Source organism: Uloborus diversus, chromosome 9 (assembly GCF_026930045.1).
Source record: "Uloborus diversus isolate 005 chromosome 9, Udiv.v.3.1, whole genome shotgun sequence".
Classification (NCBI taxonomy): Eukaryota; Metazoa; Arthropoda; class Arachnida; order Araneae; family Uloboridae; genus Uloborus; species Uloborus diversus.
In genome coordinates this window covers 143,520,305-143,545,226 of record NC_072739.1, presented here as the reverse complement: position 1 = coordinate 143,545,226, position 24,922 = coordinate 143,520,305, and the positions used below count along the sequence as shown (strand labels likewise).

Sequence of the window (24,922 nt, the reverse complement as noted above, 5' to 3'; positions counted from 1 at the left end):
TTTTTTTCTTTGCGAATACAATACTTCCCTTTTTTGTAAAAGGAAGTAAAAAAACTTTCAACCATCAACGCATTGGGAGAAAAAACAACAAAATAGTCAACACAGTAAATATTTGAAACACCCCAACTTTTTCAAGTTTCCTGGTGGTGGACGCCCTTTAGCAGTTAGTTGACTTTCATGGTCAAAGAGAGCTGCTCGCTTTTCCTCCGTTCAAGAGAAGAAGAGGACCTTGGCCGGAAAGGGGACGAGGCCACTTCCGCAACCCATTATCTTATTGATGGAGAAGCAGCCAATTTGGATATTAATGGACAAACAGGTGGTCGTCTGAATTAACGCCTGTCAGCGCGGTTTCTGGCAAAACTGTAATTCTTAATCACACTAATATTGTTTTTATTGAGTTAAGAAGAAGAAAAAATGGACGGTGATTAACAATTGTCAATCCTCAGATTCATAGTTAATTTCATTGCAACAAAAAATTGGGAGGAACCTTTTTGTAAATTACAGTGCGACCTTTTCTTTTTTTTCTATACTTAATGACTTTTAGTAACTTTCATTAACTGAGACTTAAAATCTAGTGAAGCAGATATTTTCTGAGGTAGTGAGTGGAAAAGTTGGGCATTACAATTAGTCTCCATAGCGCATTCTAATTTGTTGTTGTAAATATTTACATGCCTAAAACAAATATATGTCACCAAGCATACTTCAACAAGATCAAAGACCAAAAAACCACTAAACATATTGAATATATACAAACTGATCCCTCCAAAGACGCAGAAATTTTATTTCTTTTAGAGTAAGTCGAGGTATGACGCCCAATTTAAACATAAACCTTTTTTATTTTTATGTTAACGAAAAATAAAAGATAATACCTTTTGCCTCTATTAATGTACATCCAGATACTGTGAAAAATCTACAAATTAAAAAAATAAATAAATAAAAATAAAATTTAATATTCCAAATTAAAAAAGAAACAAAGTTTCAGCTTTGAGGCACATTACCTTGGTAGTTGGCAATTCGCCCCGCTCCATCAGGTTAAATGACCCACTTGAAGTAACACAACCAAACTTGTTATAATTTGCAAAAAATATCTAAAATTAACTAAATTAGTACAAATCAATACAAATAATAACATGAGACACAAAATGAAAAATCAAAATCATTTTTATTCTAGCGGAATAAAAATATAAAAGGTTTCAAACTGGGTTAAAAAGTCCCACTCTTACCTTTCACTTAGCTATAAAGCTGTAATTGACTCTAAAAATTCGCTTAAAATGGCTTTAGTGTATGCGTAAACATTTTTATACACAAATAATCTTGAAAAAGTAGACACAGGCGCACTCTCTTGTTGAAATTGTGAAATACAGTTACTGAGACGCTTTACCTGGCTGGGCGGAATACCTCGACTTTACCGTTTATTGATGGCATTTCTTGGTTAAGATGTTGATCTCATTGTGTGTGGGGGAGGGGGGGTTCATTTCCTCTTGTTATTTCCTGACATACACACCAAAGTATGCACTTATTTATTTATTCAACTTTAGTTTATACTTAAATTTTTAAATGTTACTACCATTAACGCCTTGAATATCTAATCAATTCTTCATTTATTTTTATTTATTTTTTATTTATTTATTTATTTATTTTTATTTATTTTTTATTTTTTAAAATTTTTTTTTATAATTTTTTTTTTAATTTATTTATTTATTTTTTTTTTTCAATTCAGGAGTATTTTATGAACAGCAATCTTAGTCTCATGATACACGATCGGTTTCAAAAATTTTTTCAAAAAAAAAAAAACAATTTCAACCAAATACATATTTTCAACGGAAAAGGCTAAGAAAAAATGTTGATTAGTTTATTTCCCGTCGTTACTTCCTGGCATACACACAAAGTATACATTTTTTTGTTTATTTATTTAACTTTAATGTGTATGTACTTAAGTTAACTTTCTAAAATTTACTACCATTAGCGCATTGAATATCTGTTAAATTCTTCGGGGTTTTTTTTCCAATTCAGAAAAATTTTATAAACAGCGATCTTGGTCTCATGACGCACGTGCGGTTTGAACAATTTATTTCAAAACGATAATCGATTTCAACCAAATAGATCTTCTCAGCAGGAAAGGCTGGGCAAGTGGCGACCTTTTGATCCAACATACTACTCGGAAGTGAAGCCACCAGCCCAGCTCTTAACACATTTTCCCTCTGGAAGATCAACTAGTGACTGCTGCATTATGCAACTTCAGTTGTGGGTTAACGGGACAGAAGGGCTTTATTTTCATTACATTTTACAATGTTTCCTATTCCTCGGCTAACTGCAGCAAGAGGACGTGATAAATAACATCCAACAGGTGCTGTCAGGCTTCAAAGCTTCCAGAATATTTTCATTCTTTGTAATGAGAAGTGAAAGTTATTTTTATTGCTTTTTGAGAGGCAATGGCTGTTGTAGCTAAGAACTTGACTTTTTCAATTAAAAGAGCTCATAAATCTTTCGGGAAATAATTCAATATACATCACATTTCCTTCCTTCCACGCATGTTTTATGTTGAGTATATTGTCATACTCTACAGTAGATAATGACATTCAGTGTGGAATTGAGTTTGCGGAAATAACTGTATTTCATTTTTCCGAGCATGGCATTGTTTTCGGAGCGTTTATCGATGCGAAAAGGCTGATGAGATTAAATGTTACTGAAAACGTTTTGAAATACAAATGATTTTGAATCGTTTCACACCTTGAGTTGTTGTCCAAAGTAACACATATTTCTTTTCTTTTCTTCTCTTTTTTTTTGAAGTGAAGTGAAGTGAAACTGTTTTTGCGAAGTTCTTAAAATTCTGATTGGCAACCTTTTTGTGTGACGGAAGTAACGTCGTTGTTTTTTGATTGCCGCCAAAAACGATGAAAAATAATGGTAATTATAAAGCTAGTTTTGTTAATAAATTTAAGAAATTAATTTCAAAAATGAAGCATAAATTTGGATTTTGGGCAGTTTAAGCTTTTCAAATAGGAGAGAGTGTTGTACCTTGGGACCCTTTTCATTTTATAATTTTTAACGTCAAGTATTTGAATCAAATTTAAAATCTAAATGTCACATTAAAAATACCGCAACATATTTCTATGCAATGTTTTTTTTTAATTTAGACATTTTAAAAATAAAATGCTGCCAGCTATTTAAAGTAAGAGTTTCAAGTTGTGCCAAGGTGCAACATCAAATTGTACCTTGGGACACATCCTGTTGCACTATGGGATAGTCTTCATGATTAAGGAAACAGCCATATATTTAAATCAATTTTGCACCAAAAAAGAAAAAGTAATTTTTTTTCATGGTAATGAATTAAATTATGAATAATGAATGATGAATCAATAAATTATTATCTAACATTAAGTGTGTTTAAAAACCTAAGTAAGATTAGAGTATTGTTCCATGTTCCTCAAAATATCTTAGTTATTGAGAACCATGCATATGTCCTAAGGTACAATATGTTAAGCTGTCTCAAGGTACAACCACCACAGGATTTAAGAAAAACCAAAATGGTGGTCAATCTAGATGCACTATCATTATTTTCTCATAACCAAAATATTTAAAGTACTTCTCTTTTATTACAAAATAAAATTCAGTTTATTAGTTTTGCAAATACAAATACAAAAAATTAAGTAAAAATGAAGAAAATATTTACTTTGGAGTCATTAAATTTTTTTCTTCTTCACAAAATCGTCAGTTTTTCTCATGCGATGCTGATTTTTACTATGGCACCCTTTAGTGGTGACTATTAGAGGTCACAAAAACACGGCTGCTAAAAATAGACTCTTAGAAATTCTCAGTGTCCCAAGGTACAACACTGTCCACTAATGCAGGTTTTCCGAGATTTCTTTCATCCAAGTCGAGTCAGTTTGAAAGCATAATCCACGTTGCTAAATTTCAACCTTGAAATTAGTTCTTTATTTTTTTTAATAAAATTAACTTTCAATTATTTTTAGTTGTTTTAAGCAACAAAAAAAGACGGCTATAATTAAAATATACAATTCTTTTGCGAATATGCCGAAACTCCAAAAGAACAAGTGGGTGGCGTGAGAAAAAACGCGCTGGTGAAATGACAGTCCAGAATATATAAAAAAAAAGAAAAGCTGAAATTTTCACTTTTGCCGTATCTTTAACAACACTTTTTTTTTTCATGTAGTGTAAATGAAAGGAGAAACCATTCTACAAACGGTACGTGTAGCAATTTCAGACTCATTTCAATATTCGTTGAAAACTAAATACGTATATCAACACTGCAAACTCCGAGCTAGCGTGAGCTAGAGATTTTATTTTCAACTCTGTACACATTAATATTTCGAAATTTATGTGGCCGAGCGCAAAATTGTTGAAATGACAGAAAACTTCCGTAGATAAAATTTTATATTAATTTTATGTAGCAAACTATTTTCAACGGATGTGTTCTGTACTTTCCATGACTTTGAACAACCAGCATTTTTTTTCCATATTTTTTTCGCAAAACATTTTTTCCCTCAGTATTTTTTTGGCTTTTTTTTGTGCGCGTGTGTGTGTGTGTGTGTGTTTAAGTTCCGTATTTTTTATAACTTAACACAATAAATCCAGCTGCAATATTCTTTCTGAATTCTGAGGCAGTGAGTATTGTTTTGTGATCTCTTGGCTGTTATATCACATTTTTTACAATGATTACAGGAGCTGTTTAAAGAAAGATGTCGCTAATTCATTTTAAAAAATATCTTTCGATCTTTAATGTATCTTAATTTTTTTTTATTTTATGTATTTATTTATTTATTTACAGTTGTAATTTTTTTTTTTCAGATTTTTACTTTAAGTAGAGTATTTTTTATTGTAATTTTTTTTATCTTTTTAAAAGTTTGTAAAAAAGTTATGAATCATTTGAAACACTTTTTGTTCAAGCTCAAGGAGGCAGATGAAAGACCATTTTCGGTTAAAATATGGTCACCGAAATGTCGCGGGACATAGTGTCGCGGCCAAAATATCGCCGGTCCAAAATGTCGCCCATCTAAACTGTCGCTGGTCCGACATTTTGTCCGTATCCTGAAAGAATACCTGAAGTGATAGAGAACAAAGAGTATGAAATTCAAAGAGCGCGGTTGTGTAGATTTAAAAAGAAAAAGTAAAGCTATGGGGTCGTTTCCAAAATTTTAAAAGTATTTTTTTCTGAAAGAACATGCTTAAAAATATAGGATCAGACCATTTTTTTAATAATTTGTTTATGTTTAATATTTTTAAAACATTACTTTAACCGGTGCGTTTTCATTGTTTACGCTCTTGCAGATGACATCACAAATGATGAAATGCCATTCACTGCTGCCATTCACAGAGCAAAATATTCGATCCGCATCTTTACTCAAGTGTATTGGCAACGATATGGTTGATTGCAAGTGTAGAGCGCAATATTTAATTCGCTGCTTGATTATTATAACGTGGAAACGCGGTAGAAAGATGCGCCAAAGTGCATCGTTTGTGACGGCATAAAGACCAGCCTTGTTTGAAAAATCGGACATTTAAAAAAAAAATAATTAAAAAATAACCGTTGGAAAAATTAACGTTTTTTCTGGCTCCATTTTTTTTCTGTTAATTCTATCAATTTCAGTTACTAAAAGTAGCACTTTTGACTAAAGGAAACAACCCCATTGCATACTAATAAAGAAAGTGACAGTGACACAGAAAAAGAGAAGTTGGGGATGACCCTCCCCCCCCCAGGCGTTTATGCATATGAAAAGCGCTGTAATGATCCAAAAAAACCCTTTAAAAAGGCATTTTTGATCAAAAAATCCACTTCAGAATGCATTTTAGGTCAAAAAAAAAAAAAAAACTCTAGAAGGTATTTTTGATCTAAAAACCCCCTCCAGAAGGTATTTCTGGCTGCGCTAGTGGAAAGTGATATCGACATGCGAAACTCTTTTCATAGTGACGAAAATAAAGCATATTTAACGACATAAAGAAGTTATCTAACAAGCAAAGCAATAATTTACTTATTTAAAGTTGGAAAGAAGGGCAATATGTGATTATTAATGACATTATTGCTGACATTTGAGTGTTAGCTCCTTAAGTTTATACTTTTTGATTTATATGCCTTTTTTTTTCCTTACCACTTTCAAATACACTAAACATAAATAATAATGCTTTTCACTTTGAAAAGAAATTTAATGTTTTTGTTGGCGTCTGACTAATTTGCAATAACACTGCAACACCAATATTTTAATTACTAATAACACTAACGAAATGTAATTGTTAAAGAAATATAACTACTATATAAAATTGCCTTAGAATCAATAGAGAACATTTTTAAAACGACATTTCAGTTCACTGACAACAATTGCAAGAAAGACAGTTTTACAGCAATAGTTAACTAAAATCTCGCCAGTTGTTTGTTGCTTATACACGAAGTGTCGCCAAGTCACCTAACTGACACAGGATTTGACATCTTATTTTGGATCCTAATTTGACGATGTATCTATCACCAGGCTGTTGCCAATTTAAGACGTCACCGTTGGTTCCATTCGTTTCATTACTTTCGTTTTACCTTCATCGAGCACAAAAAGAAAAAAAGAAAAAAAAGAGGTTAACTTCAGAAATGAATTGTGTTACTTTATAGATTCTTTTGCTATAAAAATTTTCTATCCATTAATGAGACGTCAAAAATGAGGAACTACGAGGAGTGAAATTCACAAGTTTTAATCTTCAGAAATTTTAATCTGCTTCGTTAGAAAGTCTGTTTTGTGCAAAATAACATTGCTTTCTGATTTTTTTTTCATATATCATTAAATTATTTTTCTCTTACAGGCATCACAGCTGGCCTATAGTGAACTACATTCCTGGAGTCTACCTCCAACAACGAGCTGAAGATGTGGAAAATATTCTTCTTCTGCTGCACCCACCTTTTTGTAAACAACTACTATGTCCAGGCTAGACTCCAAAAACAACATCCTCCAGTAAGAATTCCATTTAGTTTCTTACATTAAATTTATGTGTACAACCTACTTGAGTTGCTTTAATGTCCAACAACAGTGGAAAATCTCTATCAAGCTGGGAAGTTGTCATAATTCAAAAAGCTGGGAAGTGTCAAAGCATATTTTGACTGACCTATTTTGTTCAAACATCAAAACGGGGAAATTTCTCTAATCGCCATTGGCAAGTAAAGACAAATTTATTATTCGTCAATATTTTTTTATTGCCACATTTGTTTAAACCTTATAAAGTAATTGAACAACAAATTAGCTTTTAAATAGCTACTATAGCACAAAAATCATCCCAGACAAAAAGGATGGCCTGGACCTAAATTTTTGAAGGAGAAGGCAGGTGATTCTCAATTTACTAAATAAAACTCCAAATCTTACCTAATGATAAAGTAAAACCACAGTTCACAAGTCTCTACATCTATTCAAAAGTTACATTGGCAGCTTGAAAAAGAAGAGGGTAAGGGGCATCAATATTGCCATACTGTCCCCGAAGTTGCCAAAACGTCACACAATATTTGCCGAATAAAATAAGATTATAAGAGGGCACAGTGACCTTTATCCTAGTGATGTCTTATAGGGTCTCCCTTTATGGTGGGAACATTTGTATCGTATGGAATAGAAGATCAAAGCCTTTTACCATCGTCTACAACGTTTTTGGATCTCAAATTCTGAACCTTTCAATTGCTGATAGGGAGAGTGGGGACCGGATAGGCGAACGATAATAACATTGTTAGTCTCCACTTTTTTTATTTAGTACTCATATGGCGAGTGCTATCTTTATCTTTAATTTTATTCATTCCTAAAAAACTAATGAATGAACATTGACATGGTTTAATGACATTCGGTCTGAGTTTCAATTCCAAGTATCTAACATTAAATACTACTCCACTTTTCAACCCCTTAGAATACAACATCTAAAAGCTACCACTTATTTTTGTAGGAAATGTTGCTTACTGTTGAAGTGAAGATTTTTAAGGAACAATTCTAATCATGCCTAACATAGCTTAGGCAGTTTTCTGAAGTGTAGTGATGCAAAACGCTTTGCATTCCTGTCAAATCGCGATGTGAAAATCTAAGCAGTATTTGTTACCATCATGAATGAACGGAGTATATATAAGGATAATATTCATATCAAAAATGGATACTTTTGTATTTACCTCATGCAATCGCCAAACAAGTCGCCAAAGATCTCAAGTTACATGTCAGCACTTAATCACCAAGCTATTACAGACTTAAAAGTCCATAAGAAGAACAAATCTGCAGTCTCTGGATGTCATAAACGGACTGTCGGTGTATTGCAAGCAGTATATTAATACTTTATTTGTTACTTACGTTTTTTCAGTTCCAGCAAAAAACTGTCCTGAAAATTATTCCTTTTTTGTTTCAGATCCATAAACGCATGGACTCCACTCTCTTAAAACAGACATTCCATGTCGAGTCACATGATCAAGGTGAGTTATTTCATATTTTCACCATCACTAATTTTTAATAAAACATGTTTAACTTAGTGTGGTGCGGCATTTGAATAAAAGGAAAGCACTTTTATGCGTCACTATACGCTAGAGTCAAAATATTTGCATATTTTTAAACTAGGGGAATGTGGGGAAAAGTGAAATAGCAGGGTAAAATAAAAAGGTAAAATATTTTCAGATTACAGCATCAACTATCTAACAATATTTCAACTCTTAAACATATCATCGGCACTACGCTGAAATAACGAATGTGAAAATTGGCACTTTTCAGGAGAGCCAATACCAAATATATTTTCCACCTGACTCGTTATTTTTTTCAAAATGTTTTCCTTTTTATAGATAACTTTAAGAGTTAAAAAAAATATCGTTTGAAGTAGTTTCAACCAGTAGCCCTTTTTGAATACTACGGCAAACATCGAATTTGAAAAACCGGATTTTTCACATTCGTTAGTTCAGCATGGTGCCAACGATAAAGTAGAATACAGTCAAAAATGAATAGCCCTAAAGACAAAGGCCTACAATTGTATAATAAAGTCATTTTGAAAATTTGATATACATATTTTAATATTTTGTGATTTTTTAAAATTATTTTTTATAATAAAATGATACTGCTTTCGTAATTAACATTAAAAGAATGAATTGAGATCTACTGGTGTCCAGAACACTTATTTAATTAAATTTAAGCATGTTTTGTTTTAATTGTTTAATACAATTTGTTAAATACAAGCGGAGCAAATTGAAATAATTTATTACGTTTACTTATTCACTAGTTTATTCAATCACTTATGTATTCATCAGTAAATAATTGATTTGCTTTCCTTCATTTGTTAATTCATTTATTTACTTATTCATTTTTATTTCCGTATTTACTCACTCTTTTATTCAATCTTTTTTTTTCTCCTATAGTAGCCAATTTATTTATTTGTTTATTCATTTGTTGTTTCATTATTTATTCATTTATTCATTCATTCTTTTATTTACTCATTCATTTGATCGAAAATATTTTTCAGTATTCAAATAGAAAATATTTATTAGAAAAATATTTTGTTTTTCACTTTGACCCATGAAGTGAAAAATTGCCCTTTTTTTAAAGTACAAATTTACTGCCAAAAGAGAAAAATAATGTTTCAATGCAAGTTTGATTTTAAAACACATTGTTCTTTCTTTGTACACAGTAATGTGCAAAACAAATTTCCAATTTGTTCATTTTTAAAAAGGTAAATGATGCTAACCACAATCGAACCCGCTTAATGGAATAGCCATTTTGCCACGAAAAAATATTCTAATGAGCGGGATATTCCATTAACCGGGATCAAAATAACGCATTACATTGGTTTGGTACATTGAAAATGTATTACAATAAGCGGGATATTCTATTAACCGATATTCTAATAAGCGGGCTCGACTGTATTTTTCTTTGCCCCACTTATGCTTTTCGATACTCTGGATTATGTTACATTTCGGAAACTGCTCTAGAGTGAGAAGAAAAAGGATGTAAGTGGACATTTTCAAGTTTTGAGTAAAACGCGTTCAAAGATAAGGTCCTAGGTAGACTTTTATTGATTTTTTTTCTAATTCATGCTACACAGCAGCACCTACCAGAGTTACTAGTACTATCTCTAGCCCCAGAGGAGAGGTTCTCCTACTATTAGTACTGGTTATCTCTAAATTTTTAATTTTCCACTCACATCCCCTTGCTTCTCACTGCCTCAAATGATATCACACTTTTGTCAACAAATTTGGGCACCTTTGTCATCAAGTGTCCCACTTCAACTCACTTCTTCCAATCCCTTTGTCACACTTTTCTCCCCTCCCCTCCCTCATTCTATTGTCACATGTCACACTATTTTTTTTTTATAAATATATGGCTATAGAACAACGTGTTATGGCACACTTCTTGTTAGCCCTCCCTCCTCCTTGTCACAAATTGTCGCAATTTCTCGATCTCCCCCCCCCCCCCCCCATCTTTCATCGAAACGTGAGAGCACTTGCGGACGTCCCCTAAACACATTGCTAATGTGATTTTCGTCTGAGCCGAAGCAAGAGCAGAATATACATATATTAAAATGCGTGTTTCTTTTTCTGGTCACGTGGCTAGAAACTTATAAACAGGAAGAAAGGTCAAAAAAATCCTCAGTTATACATAAATGCAATATCCATCTTAACTTTTACCTCATACTTGCGATGATTTGTCACTATACGTTCCTAAAATTATCCCTCCAAGATGCATGCGATCTTTTTTTCCAACTATTAACTCTCTTCGCCGATCAAAACTTCTTCAAAAACAAATAAATCATTAATATATTTTACTATCAATTCACCTTCACTTGGTTCCTCACTTACATAGCTCTTAAATGGGTTAATTTATGATCCCTGAATCACGATTTTTCTCAACTTATATGGAGCTAAGGACGTCACAGCTATAAATCAAACAAATCTGGCGTTTAACAAGACAATATCTAACACCGAGTTCTTACGTTTCCGTAGCTTGAAAGGATTAATTTCGTTCCTGACCAAGGACAGTAAAATACGAACTGCTAGGAGGATATTGTACGGAAAACATTCGTATTAGGCTCGTAAATGTAGTAATGCTAGGTAATGAAAGTTAGTAAATGGATAAATTGGGCTTACATGATAGCCGATATGGGATGGATAGCCTTGGAGAATGGATGCCTATCATCAACAGCTGCGGTTTATGTTATATTGAAAAAGAAAAACGCACTTGCAGTGAAACAAGCTATATTTATTATCTAATCTGCCTGTATTATATTTCCATTTGTCAATAAATTATCTTTATCGATCTTGCATTAAAATATGTATTATTTTCCCGGATATATTTATTACTATCCTTGAAACTCGCAAACGTTTTCGAAGTTTTCGGTTGTTTTTCAATTCTTATGTCCAATTGCAGATGTGTGTTTGATTTCATTCAGAAATCAAAACATTTTTGCAATTTGCTGAAATGGGTCTTTGACTCCTGCCAAACATTTGGCGTACGAGCTTCCAAACCGAATCATTCTCAACTTATTTTTAGTTTGAACACTCAATTGTGGCTCGAATTTCACTAAGAAAACTCATGCACTTTGTAAACAATACAAGTAGTTATTTTTTTAAAAGACTGTATCATACTGCCGTGGGCAGGTGAGTTGCAGTCACTGCATAAATGAGTTTTCGAGTTATTTGATGAAACGCGTTTTGGATTCCATACTGACAATAGAGAAATGTCGTATTTAGACTTTTTCTCGCTTTTTTTCTCAGCGGAAACCAAATAAGAAAGCTTATACAATACATCAAACGTACAATAGATGACAAAAATGCAAACAGATGCAAAATTTGAAGTTACTGCTCTTTACTTGCCCAAGGCAGAGCAATTTTCCTTGCTTAATATTACGATTAAGCACAGAAAAGATGAACTTGCTTTTACTGCATTATTTTCATTTTTATTGCATCTTATGGATTAAATCATAATAGTGTAAATGGAAGGGTTCTCCATCCTACGGCCCGCGCGCCACATCCAGCCCCTGAGCATATTTCTCCCGGCCCAAGGGAAGCTTAGAAACTGAAAACACATTTTTTTTTTTTTTTTTTGAGCAATCACGATTGTTTATTGTTCTCACTTGATGGTTTTGATGTTCTATGATTTTATTTTCCCCCTGCCTCCCTCTGCAGCCCCACCGTCGCGTTGACCGGCCTCACGATGCTACTCCTCTAGCGAAAACAGTCTCCAGGTTGAGTCACTTACTTGCCTACACTTACACATACACCTACACACTCAAACACATACACCTACACAAACATACACCTACACACACGCATACATACAGACACACAAAAACATACACACACCTACACATACACACATCTAGCACGCATACACCCCCCCCCACAAAAACACACATACACACAACTACCCCCCACACACAAATACACATACCCTCCACGCACAAACAAACATACCCCACATACAAACACACACGCCTACATACACGCACACACACACTCGTCATTGCGAAAAAACATAATTTGAGTTCCAGATGTCAAAGTTTTTTTTTTTTTTAATTTTATGATGTATTTCTATTTAAGAACGAAAACTTTTGAAAGGAAACTAAACCAAGAAAATCTCAAAAATCACTACTACGCATGATCGTAGCCAGAGGGGTTAAGAAAGGGGCAACTGCCTCTCCCTAGAAGAGAGTCTTAACTTTTTCTTTCCTCTCTAAATCGCCAAAAATAATTTAAAATTGCATTTTTGAGACTTCCATTTCAAAAAAATTCTGGAGGATAGCCGTTTTTTCCTTCATTTGATCGAAAATATCCTTAAATGGTGTTTTGGTGAGTTTAGTTTCAAACGATTTCCGGGTAGAGAGTCCGAGATAACCCTTTCCAAACGTCTCAACATATAGAGCTTTTAACTTCATTACATTTACTTTAACTAACATTTTTAAACTTCAATATCAAAAAATTTTCTGGAACAGGTCCTGAATTCTGAACATTCATCTAACATCATCAAAGATGTCCTGAAATGTGTTTCCAGGACTTCATTCCCAAAAAGTTTTAGGCGAGAGGATATGAGACTTCCATATTTCCTTAACATCACAAATCACCAAAGATAATCTAAAATTGCGTTTTCAAAACTAATTTTCAAGGAAGAAAAACTTTTGACTTTACTAAAGATAACCTAAACTTGACTTTATTTATGAAAAATAATTTGGGGGAGATAATTGTAACCTCTCTTTCCCTTAATTTGACTGCAATTGCCTGAAAATGCGAATTTTAATGTGAATTTTGAACATTTCTCCTGAAATGGATGCTAAACCTTGTCTTCGATTATTTATAACACCACCAGAAATTGATTAAAACTGCGCTTTCCAGACTTCAATTTAGAAACACTTCCGAGGGATATGGCTCGATCCTTTCAACTACCTCCTTCATCTTATTCAAAGACAGCATAAAACGTTTTAGGACTTATAACTTATGGTATCGATATTTTCTTCAAAGCAAATATATTTTAGAAGTTCACTCATTTCTTTTTTTTTAACAAACTTTAGTAAAGGAAATTGAAGCAAGATGGGTAAGGGCGGTAGCAGCAAGTTATTGCCCATTCTCGAAAACTGGCCCTGTGCGAAGGGGCAGCTAAAACCACCATCTTTTTGTACCTTGGCTTGCCTGTCCCTAACGTGAATCCTGAAATGTTTTTTGTTTAGTGTATGAAACTGCAAATTTATCAGAGATCAAATCTCATTGCCATCGGTTCGATCCATATCGGTTCGGTATCCATATCGAACTCATTGGTTCGATATGGATACCTTTCATAGCATTATGCAATCGAATGGTCATTTTTCTGTTGTGAAAGGGGCCATATCGAACCTTTCACAATAATATTTGATCTCTATCCAGTAAGCACTTTCATACACCAATTTAAAATACATTTGACTACAGCACTCTCTGGATTTTCAAACTAGTATTTTTGAAAACCGGTGCATAAAATATTCCAGAGCACTGGTGCAACAGACAGCTTGTGTTCACTTTTCTACAAGTAGTTATCAAAATAATGGAAACATTCTATGACAAGTGCGTTGGGAATCGCTACTCTGCCATAAATGTTCAGTTGATAAAGGTGCCTTCTGACTCTAATCACTCACACTGGTGAATCCAGATGGTGATTGAGTTCTCTGGTCATTTTTGCTGATATTGTTCGTTCACTTTTTAGACATTACAATCCTCTTCAATACCGTCGGTTTCTTTTACTAAGTTTCTCTTTCCGTCTACTATTTTGCTTTTGCCGAATTTGTCTTACCACGCTGAGTGTATGCTGTCATGACTTTAGATACTGTACCTCTAAAAACACCAAAAAGTTGAAATGTTTCAGTTACACTTGCTCCAGCTAGATGCGCTCCAACAATTTGGCCTCTTTTAAAATTTGAGAGGTCCGATATTTCACACGCTTGAAAAAAATTCAAGACGTCCAGAACTTCAGTTAATCCACCATATACTACAAAAATATGTACATTGCTATTTATACTTTTTAAAAAAAAGAAAAGAAAAATTAATTTGAATTTTGACATCTTGAATTCAAATTATGTTTTTCGCAATCACGAGTGTGTGTATGTAGGCGTGTGTGTTTGTGTATGGGGGTATGTGTGTTTGTGTCTGTGTGCTGGCATAAGTGTGTGGGTAGTTGTGTGTATGAATGTGTGTGTGGGGGGGTATGTGCATGTGTGTGTAGGCATATGTGTTTGTGTCTGTGTGCAGGCATGAATGTGTGGGTAGTTGTGTGTATGTGTGTGTGCATGTTGTGGTGTGTGTATGTGTAGGTGTCTGTATGTATGGATGAATGTGTGAATAGATGTGTGTATGTATGTGTGTATGTTTTTGTGTGTGTATGTGTAGGTGTCTGTATATATACGTGTGTGTATGTGTATGTGTGCGTAGGTGTAAGTGTGTAGGTGTATGTGTGTGTATGTGTTTGTGTGTGTGTAGTTGTGTATGTATGCGCGTGTGTGTAGGACATGGACGTAACCTGGAGACGGGTTTCGCTATAGGAGCAGCATCGTGAGGACCCGGTCGACGGTGATGCTGCAGAGGGTGGCGGTGGGAAAATAAAATCAAAGGACATCAAAACAGTCAAGTGAGAACAATAAGCAATCGTGATTGCTCAAAAAAAACAAAAAAAAACAGATATCTAGTTTTATTCTTTATTACGTACGAAGTACATTCAAAAATGTCACTTTTATTCACAGGTGTTTCCATTATTTTTATAACTACCTGTATCTCGCACGGTTTTGCTGTTGTGTCATTTCAAGGGGAGTATTTCTCAAACACCCTGTATTTGAACTAGTTGGAATGCACTTGAAGAAACTTTCTCCCATCATAAATTGGTCTGTTAAGTAGTCGTGATGAATGAGCTGTAGTTGGGACAAACCTAACCTGGCAGCGTCGTAACGCTGTGATTAGAATCTGCGTAGCCTTCATATTCCTCCGGGTAAAATTTGCCCCTACTATATAGTAAAACCATCCACATTAGTAATTGTTTAGAAATATAAATCTATTTGTATAGTGGTTTTGATGAGTGAAACCATTAACAGCAATAAATGCTAAGAAAAGGAAATGTATCTGTTTAGTGGTCATGATTAATGAGTTAGTGAAATCATAATGAGCATAAAATGTAAAGAGAAGTAAATTTATTTGTTTAATGGTTTTGATCACTGAACTATTGAAACCATTAACAGCAGTAAATGATAAGAAAAGAGAATATATCTGCTTAGAGGTCAAGATGAATGGGTTACTGGAATCATAATGTGCATAAAATATTAAGAGAAGTAAATTTATTTGTTTAGTGGTTATGTTGACTGAATTAGTGAAACCATTAACAGCAGTAAATGTTAAGAACAGAAAATATATCTGTTTGATGGTCATGATGAATGAGTTAGTGAAACCATAATGAGCATAAAATGTTTTGAGAAATAAATTCATTTATTTAATGGTTGTGATGACTGAACTAGTAAAACTATTAACAGCAATAAATGTTGTTAAAAGGGAATATATCTGCTTAGAGGTCATGATGAATGGGTTGGTGAAATCATAATGAGCATAAAATGTTAAGAGAATTGGATTAATCTGTTTACTAATATTCATTATGAGTATTAAAGAATTAGTGAAACCATCAAGAGTAGTAAATGTTAGGAGAAGTATATTTATCGGTGTCGTGGTCATGATAAATTGTGTAGTGAGTATTAATGATTTGACATTAGTGTAACATAAACATAACAAGATCAGCAAATGCTAAGAGAAGTAGATTTATTTCTTTAGTTATGGTTATGATAAATGAGCTGGTGAAACGCTTCTCAGCAGTAAGTATTAAAAGAAATTAATTTATCTGTTATTGGTCATGATAAATGAGCTAGTGAAACCATCAAGTTTAGTAATTGTTAAGAAATGAAGATTTATGTTTGTAGGTTGTAATAAATGAGCTAGTGAAACGATTAATAGGAGTAAATATCAAAAGAAGTAACTTAAAGTTTTGTGGATATGATGAATGAGTTCATTTAAGAGAAGTGCATTTATATTTTTAAGAAAAGTACATTTATTTAATGAGTGGTCATGATAAATTAGCTAGTAAAGCCATCAAGATCAATAATTGTCAAGATGTGTAGGTTTATTTGTTTATTGTTAGGATAAATGAGCAAGTGAATGATAAAGAGCGGTGTTAAAAAAAAGTAAATTTATATGTTTAGTAGTCTTTACAGTGGTTATGATAAATGAACTAGTGAAACTATTAATAGTAGCAAATGTTTAACAAAAGTAGTTTTATCTGTTAAGTTGACAATGAGAGAGCCAGTGATGCCATCAAGAGCGGTATAAATTTTAAAAGAAGTAGATTTATCAGTTCATTGGTTGTGATAATGGAACTAGTAAAACCATCAAGAGCAGAAATTGTTAATTGTAATTGTAATTCATAAGTTAGTTTATCTGTTTAGTCGTTAAGATGAACTAGTAAAATCAATAACACCAGTAAAGTAAATTACCAGTAACACCAGTAGTAAGAGAAGTAGATTTTGTCTGCTTAAAGGTCATGATGAATACGTTAGCGAAACCGTGAAGAGCAATAAATAATAAGAGAAGAAATTACAATAATTTAAGTCAAAGAATAAGAATTACAATAATCAGTTATTATTTTCGACATTATAAAATATATCCAAGTATCTGAAATTACTAAAGAGTTTAAATAAATATATGATTTTAATTTTGTTAATTTTTAACAAGATGCTGTACAGTACAAGTTTCAACGAACGCCCAAAACGTTTAGTTCTTTTACTTATTTTTCATCCAAATATCCTCATTAAATGAAGCATCTTCTTTCTAAATCGTAATTAAATTAAAGTTTTTTTTTTAATGATTGCCCTACACCGCCTTGTTTCAACACTTAATCGCAACGCTTCGTTGAAACAATAAATATTAGCTTCAGCGGCCTAAAATCATCGAACCGTGGTTAATGAGTCGAACATGGGGAAAACACTCTCTTTTGTGATGTGATAAAGATTTAACTAAGAGATAAAAGGTTTTGGAATTAAGTTCGTGTGTTTATGCGATATTACGTGTATAATTGAAAGAAAGAAAAAAATCTGTACTATAAATGCTCCATGTTTTACAACTTCCAGTTTAACGACCCTATACTGGGCTATGCAACTAGAGAAGATGGGTTCCTTTAAACAATAAGATTTCATAGACAACTCCTGTTGTCGATCAATCTTTTGCTAACAGGAGCCCTTCGTCAACAAATTCTAACTGATTGACCGATTCTTCAACACTTAGTCTGTGAGACATCATTTCAGCGACAAATATTTTGTCGATTGTTGAAAACTGAGTCATAATCAGATTGCAGACTTTCGGCTCAAAGAATAATAATTACCTAGTCCATCTATAATCAGGGCCGCAGAGAGCCAAGGCGGGCCCGTTGTCAGTTGCCCTCTTCGGGTCCCTCCCGCCTCCTAGAAAAAGAAAGGAAAGAAAAGAAAAGAAGGGAAAAAGAAGAAAAAGGGGGGTGAAAAGAAAAAATCAAACCAGGATTAATAGAAAACAATTAATTCTATTTGAAGTGCCATAGAGTAAAATTTTCTTAATCTTTACGTTTTCTCTTATTCGGAGTTTTTCTCCCCTTTCTCTTTCTTCTTTTTTTTTCTTTCCTTCTTTTCTTTCTATTTTTTGTCAGTGTCGCCCTCCCCCCCCCCAACGCCCGGACCCCTAGTTTCCAACTGGGCTGACATAGCCTCTCGTCGGGCCAGTCTATTGATGATACTTGAAAGATGACGTAGTGTGCAGGGACTCCCCGAACTTAAATTTGTGGAAGGTCAGAAATTCTGAATTTGCAGAATGGAACTCCAAGTTTTACCGAATCGAGCTCCAATTTCGCCGAATAATGATAATTTTGCCGAATAGAAATCAAATTTTTCCGAATCGTCAGACAAAATTTGCCGAGTAAGAAAAACATTGGAAGGTCACAGTCACCTCCAGTAACCTTCCATCTGGGTGCCCCTGGTAGTGCGTGGGACAGATATATACCTCAATTACACGCCCATAGCGACTTCGTCACTTTATGCTTAGTTGACTGTTAATTTCACGAGCAATGTATTTAGTCACTAGATCCTTTTACCATCAGGCATACTTGAAGGATTAATTACATAATCGGCATAAATCTTAGGTTATTAAATTTACAGGCGGATATAAGTTTGGCCAAAGAATAATACCAGCTGGAAGTAATATGAGCAAGATTTTACTCTTTTAACTAATAGTTTAATTTTGTGCACAGATAATTCTGTCCAGAATAACATCATTTTGGCATCGGGTGATTTCATTTACGTATACTGAAAAAAATTATGCGAACATATTGTAACGGATTCGGTGCGACTTCCACTTTCTTGAAATGAAGACACAGTTCTTGATAAAAACACAGGAAATTTATTTACACTATATACAGGAAAGATCTTCAACAACTGCTAAATTATTCATCAGCAATAAAGCAATTATCACACAACACCGTAAACTCAACGTTTACACACGTATTTACTTCCAAATACGAAAACAACACAGCGAAATGCCTCGCTATAAACAGAGCAAAGAAATGCTCTCAGTTCGAAATATCAATCGAAACTCAACTGTTTATCCATCGCTAACGGCTTAAATACACCGAAAAGAAATTTCTCAAATATTCCACACGCTTCTGTAAAGTAGTAGACCGTTATCAATGAAAAGAAAGAAAATAGGGGTCGTATACTTTAGCCGAATGAAAAAGGGGTTGTATATTCATTACGGGAAACTATTTACAGGTTACGTTCCTACAATAATTACTATTTACAGGATTTGTAACAATATGTTCATTCTTACAAATGATTAATAAATCAGTTCTGAAAATAAATGTGTCGACATCCATTTAAGTAGTCATTGTATTTGAGCAGATAACTTGAAATTGCTTGTATTTATCAGAAATATAATGCTTTAAGGGTTATCCGCATGCAGAAGCAATAGCCGTTCTAGTTGGCTAAGTTAAAGCTAATTCTCTTTTAGGCTAAGTTAAAGCTAAGTAAAGAAATGCTTGCAGAAAATGTCTAAAATTGAACTATGGTGAAAAGACAAAAAAATGAAAAAGTTTTGCGAGGGAAATGGTGTCTAATGTTTTATCAACCTCTCTTGATTAGAAGCCTTCAGAACTTTCAATTTTTTCTGTCCTTGAGGAAATAGGGACTTTAACTTTATCAACAGTTTTTCGTGGGCAACCATACCAAGCCAGTCGTTTCGGCGATCCCTCCGTGTATTTAAGAAACATAATGAAATTAGGAATTTTTGCACGAATTTTGTTGTTTTTTTCCTTATAAAAAACATTGAACACAGCCCTTAGATCCCAGGCCCCTCTGGAAATTTTTGAAATGACGAGCATGCCTCCTACCTAGAGCTAGTTCTAAAATATGTTACACGGTTCGATAGTTACATTTCAGAAATTCTAAAGACAGTGAATCAGATGATAAAATCTTCTCTAAAGCGTTCTAAATCTTCAAACAAAAGCAAAATGTATAAAAGATCAGATTAAAAATTTACCTAATAGTGAGAAATTTTGCAATGAATGGAATATTCTCTTAATAGTGATTTTTTAAACAAGAAATCACTTGAAACACGTTTTTGATCACTGACTAAAATACTCATTTTGATAAGGTTCACAATACACATGATTATTATGATATCAATAAGGTGCTAAAATACACATTTTCATTCCTACTTTCATTAAGTAAAAACGACAACTTGCTTTTATGGGATCCAGGGTCGCGGCCATTTATTGTCCTGTCATGTACCCCATTCTTTTATTTCGCTGACATAGACCCCCTGAAGACTAGAATGGACACCTGAAGGCCCTTGGCGACCACTTTGAGAACCACTGTGTTGCACGTGAAATACACCGCCAGCTCAGTCATTTCCAGCCGAGGAATGCAGTTTCGTGCTTATTAGCACTCATCAGCCCGGCATAGGAAAGTGACTGTGCTGGAGATGGAAAACCTCTTAAGGAAGCCAAGAGCGCGAAACAAAACTGGTAGCTAATATATAATTAGCAGACCAGACGAGTGACCGAAGCAATGGTTCGGTTCATCTCGAAAATTGAAAGCGAGGCAAGGTTTATTCAGTAAGTTACCGCCCATTAGGGTAGCATAAGCACGAAACTGCAGTACTCGGCTGGAAATGACTGAGCTGGCGGTGTATTTCACGTATTTTTGCTTTAGCCCTAGCTAATGGGCGGTAACTTACTGAATATACCTTGCCTCGCGTTCAATTTTCGAGTTGAACCGAACCACTGCTTCGGTCACTCGTCTGGTCTGCTAATTATATATTAGCTACCAGTTTGTTTCGCACTCTTGGCTTCCTTAAGAGGTTTTCCATCTCCAGCTCAGTCACTTTCCTATGCCGGGCTGATGAGTGCTAATAAGCACGAAACTGCAGTCCTCGGCTGGAAATGACTGAGCTGGTGGTGTATTTCACGTATTTTTGCTTTAGCCTTGGCTAATGGGCGGTAACTTACTGAATACACTGGGTTGTAGCTAAATTGCTAATATTAAACTGACCGTACTACTTGTCTGCTAATATGCTGAAGTTAATACAAAACCCTTCCAATTTATTCATCATTTGAGGCAGTGAGAAGTAAAGGCATGTAAGTGCAAGAATAAAATGTTTACAGATAACCATTGCAATTAATAGGAGAATATCTGTTTTGTTTTGTGGCAAGATATAGTACTAGAACCCCTGGTAGGAAGCTGAAATACAGCATTAGTTTGAGAAAAAAAATGCCTGCCTAAGATCTAAACTTTAAACACGTTTCACTCAAAACTTTAAAACTTCCTCTTACATCTCTTTGCTTCTAACTGCATCATTTATGGTCAAAATCCACTCACACCCTTCACCTCTTTCAAAAACTGTACTTCACTTAATTTTCCCGTTTAAAGGGAACTTTCACTTTCGTTCCTGAAGTTCGTTCGTCTCGGAACACTTCTTTCCGTTTAATTCCACCCACTCGTGCTTATCCTTCGCTTTCCCCTTTAAAAAAGCTCGTCACGAGTTGTCGCTCATTCAGGCGGTTAGACGGTTCCACAACAACCATTAACGAACAAGAAAATGTGAACCAGAGCGAGAGAGGAACTCATTGGAAATTGTGGGCATTAATTAAAAAGTGACTTATTTGCTTTAAATGGAGGTAGAATAAGTGAGGGGAGGGTAATGACTCAGAAAACATGTATTATGTCCACGTTTATGCTTAATAAGTAAACAAATGCAGTTTAACTGAAATAATGCTGCAAACATGTAGATTAGGATATCGTTCTGCTGATAGCATTTGATCATTGAGTATTTTCAGAATGAAAGATACTAAAAGTAAGTTTTTTTGCACGACATGTAATATACCAGACAGCCCAGTTATCACCTCCCGAGATTGCAACTTCGTTCTTATTAGAACTCATCAGTCAGAATCAATGGATAACTGGGCTGGAGGCAGATGTTATCTCATTGAAGCAGAGGGTGCCAACAAACTCGTAGATGAAGTTAAATTCATCTCCCCAGCGAGTATCCGCATCATGGTATGGTTTGACTTGTGAATTGAAAGCAAGCTTGGGTATAAAGCAGTAAGTTCCCACCCCTAAGCCAGGGCTAAGGCAGAACTGCAATCGAACTGCATCATGCTGCGGACACTCGCTGGTTGGATAAATTTACTTTATCCGCCTCCAGCTCGGTTATTCATTAATTTAGACTGATGGGTTCTAATAAGGACGAAACTGCAGTTTATGGATGTGATAACCGGTCTTTCTGGTATATTGCATGTAGTTCTGGCTGAGGGACGGTAACTTACAGATAAGTTGCACGAATTGAAAAACTTCAATTATAAGTTCTTTTTTTCAAACAGAAGAATTATACACATTAGTTTTTGTTTTTTTTAATTAAAGCAATAGCTCTGAGACATGAATTCATTGGTCAATGTATGCCATAAAAACATAACAAAAGAAAATTAAAAAGATCGCATATTGGCCCTTGTTGCAATACAAAGTCAACGATAACAAGAATCATCTTGTCTATTGACTCTCATCAGAACTCTGATATACTAGTACCTGCATCAGATTGGCTAATATCTATTGGTTCTCATCAGATCTCTGGCATACTAGTAGTACCTGCTAGAACACAATACAGTTTCCAGACAATGTGAGGCACAGTAGTAGCGTTTTTTATCCAATAAAACTTCCTCAGCACATATAATGCCGTTGTGATTATCAAGGGTACCAACTCTTAAAGATGTTCAAACACTTATGACCTGTAGCAAGCTTAAAGGCAGAAACACCTGTTCTTCTTTGAGTTGCACTGAATGAATCTCGGAAAAAATTCCGCCATTGGATGATTGGATCTATAGTTGCCACAGCGGAAATGTGCAAAAAAAAAAAAAAAATACGCCAAAAATTCCTGCTTCTACTGTAGATCATTAAGTCAAACCGGGGCACACCGCGCGGAGGCGCCATATTTTACGTCGCATCTAGTTGACAACGCAAAAATTTCAGACAGTACTAAAAAATTCTGTAAAAAAAGAACTCTCTTTCAACTTTCTTCATGTACCCGATGCAAACTATTTATTAATTCTAAACAGATCTCGGTACATACCTGTCAAGGAGAAATTATTATCTTAATATAATGCAGAATGTTTGAAAAAGTTGCGTCAATGTTTAAAAATTTTTTACATAATGCATTATCTCAATGAAACTACTTCAATAGAAGAACTATCGTAAACGCCCGTCAAAACAAACTACCAATTTTACCGCAAACGCCTTGAGAAATTCCTTGAACAAGAAGATGAGTCGCCATAAACACCAACTAATTTCGTCGCAAGAAGATACAACATGTGATTATAAACACCCAGCAATTGAAAACAAATTCGCGGTCAATTCTCCGCATCTGTTATTATAAAAAGGGGAAGTGAAGGAAGCTGACAACTCATCTTATGAATAAACAAGATTTCTCCACCCAGTGATTAGCATACAGCCACTGAATAAGATTCCTTAACCCGAAAGCCAAGGTCCCAAGACTTGCCATTTGTTCTCTTGCGGAGGTCAAGGGCTAAAAAGAGGCGTTACAGCCAATAAAAGATTTAAATTGTTGCTTGCTTTTTCCGGTATATGTGTCTTCCTCGCATCCAAATGATAGCAGGTTGAAAAAATGATGGAAGGCTTTGATCTGTGGTGAAGTCTTACATGCTCAATTTAGGTCATGTAGATTCAACGTTGGGTGAAATATTATCATCGAGGAGGAAATATTTTGCATTTTTGAGGGAATGGTTTAGCATTTTTTGTTTGGTTCTGTCAATCACAAAATCGCATTGTTTGTTTTTAGCATATGCCATAAGATACATGTGTGCTGATCATTTAAAAAAAAAATGAAGGCTTTTACGCCTACGCACGGGGTCGCGGTGTAGCATAGCTAGCTGAGTTTTTAATAGGAGAGGAAGAACAATCAAATGTGTTCTAAAATCGGTATTGTCTGCACATTTGATAAACAATTAACAATTGAAATTAAATTTTTATTTTTACAGGCTGTTTCAACACCAGGTTCACACACAGCCAAACTTCTAGGCGTGTTTAAAGGGCAGAAATAACATGAAAGAGGGAGAGGTTTCCTGAGTGTGTGAAATTTTTTTCTACGGTGATTAATTCTATTGTTATATGAATTACTTCATCTTTCAAAATTTCGAGCCCCAAGTAACACATTTCGAGCGTTTGAGACCTGCCGAGAATATTTGGGAGTATCCCATTGGTGTTGAGAGCGGCTGCGACAACGAATGTGACCTTGAAATGATATATCCGGTTAAATATAGGATGATACTAAACTGCTAAGAAAACGGCATTCAATAAAGAAGAATTTCGAAACTCACTCTGAAATAAACATGCAGTTCGGGCGTTTATGTGGAAAACTGTATTTGGTAACAATGGATCTCTGATAATCTATCGAAATGAAATATGCTTTCCAGTAAGCAGATTTATAAAATCCAACAATTATTAAAACAGCAGACAGCAGAATGACAGCTTCTGAAAATAAGTACTAATTCATGTAGTATCACTGAACATTTTCTGACTTATTTAAAAATCACCTCATGGAAAGACATAGGCAATATTGAATCGATGTACGGGATGATCATTATGTAATTTTCGATTTCAAAACGCTTTGCTTTTAGAACGGCTGGATAATGACTTGATATCTCACTAGAACAATCGTGAGACCCTGAGAATTTGTTAGGTGTAGAAAAATAGTTCCACAATTCATCGATAGACACGGAAATGTCGTTGGCCAAAAAGATACAATAGATTCCAAGCGTTTTCTACCACTTCAATGAAAAAAGCGAAGACAGTTAAAAGAGTGTAGCTTGATGTAACAAGTAATGCTTTATAGAGCAAGAGCCTGTTAGCGTCA

General features: G+C 34.4%; 1 protein-coding gene across 1 annotated transcript in view; it reads left to right on the top strand.

Annotated features, from left to right (window-relative positions):
• The first annotated feature begins 8,114 nt into the window (after positions 1 to 8,114).
• Positions 8,115 to 24,922, top strand: part of LOC129230542 (A disintegrin and metalloproteinase with thrombospondin motifs like) — a 60,896-nt gene continuing 44,088 nt past the window's right edge. Inside the window, exons 1-2 of the mRNA XM_054864946.1 lie at positions 8,115 to 8,126; positions 8,365 to 8,428. Of these exons, the coding sequence (XP_054720921.1) occupies positions 8,115 to 8,126; positions 8,365 to 8,428 (76 nt within the window). The remainder of the gene's footprint in view (positions 8,127 to 8,364; positions 8,429 to 24,922) is intronic.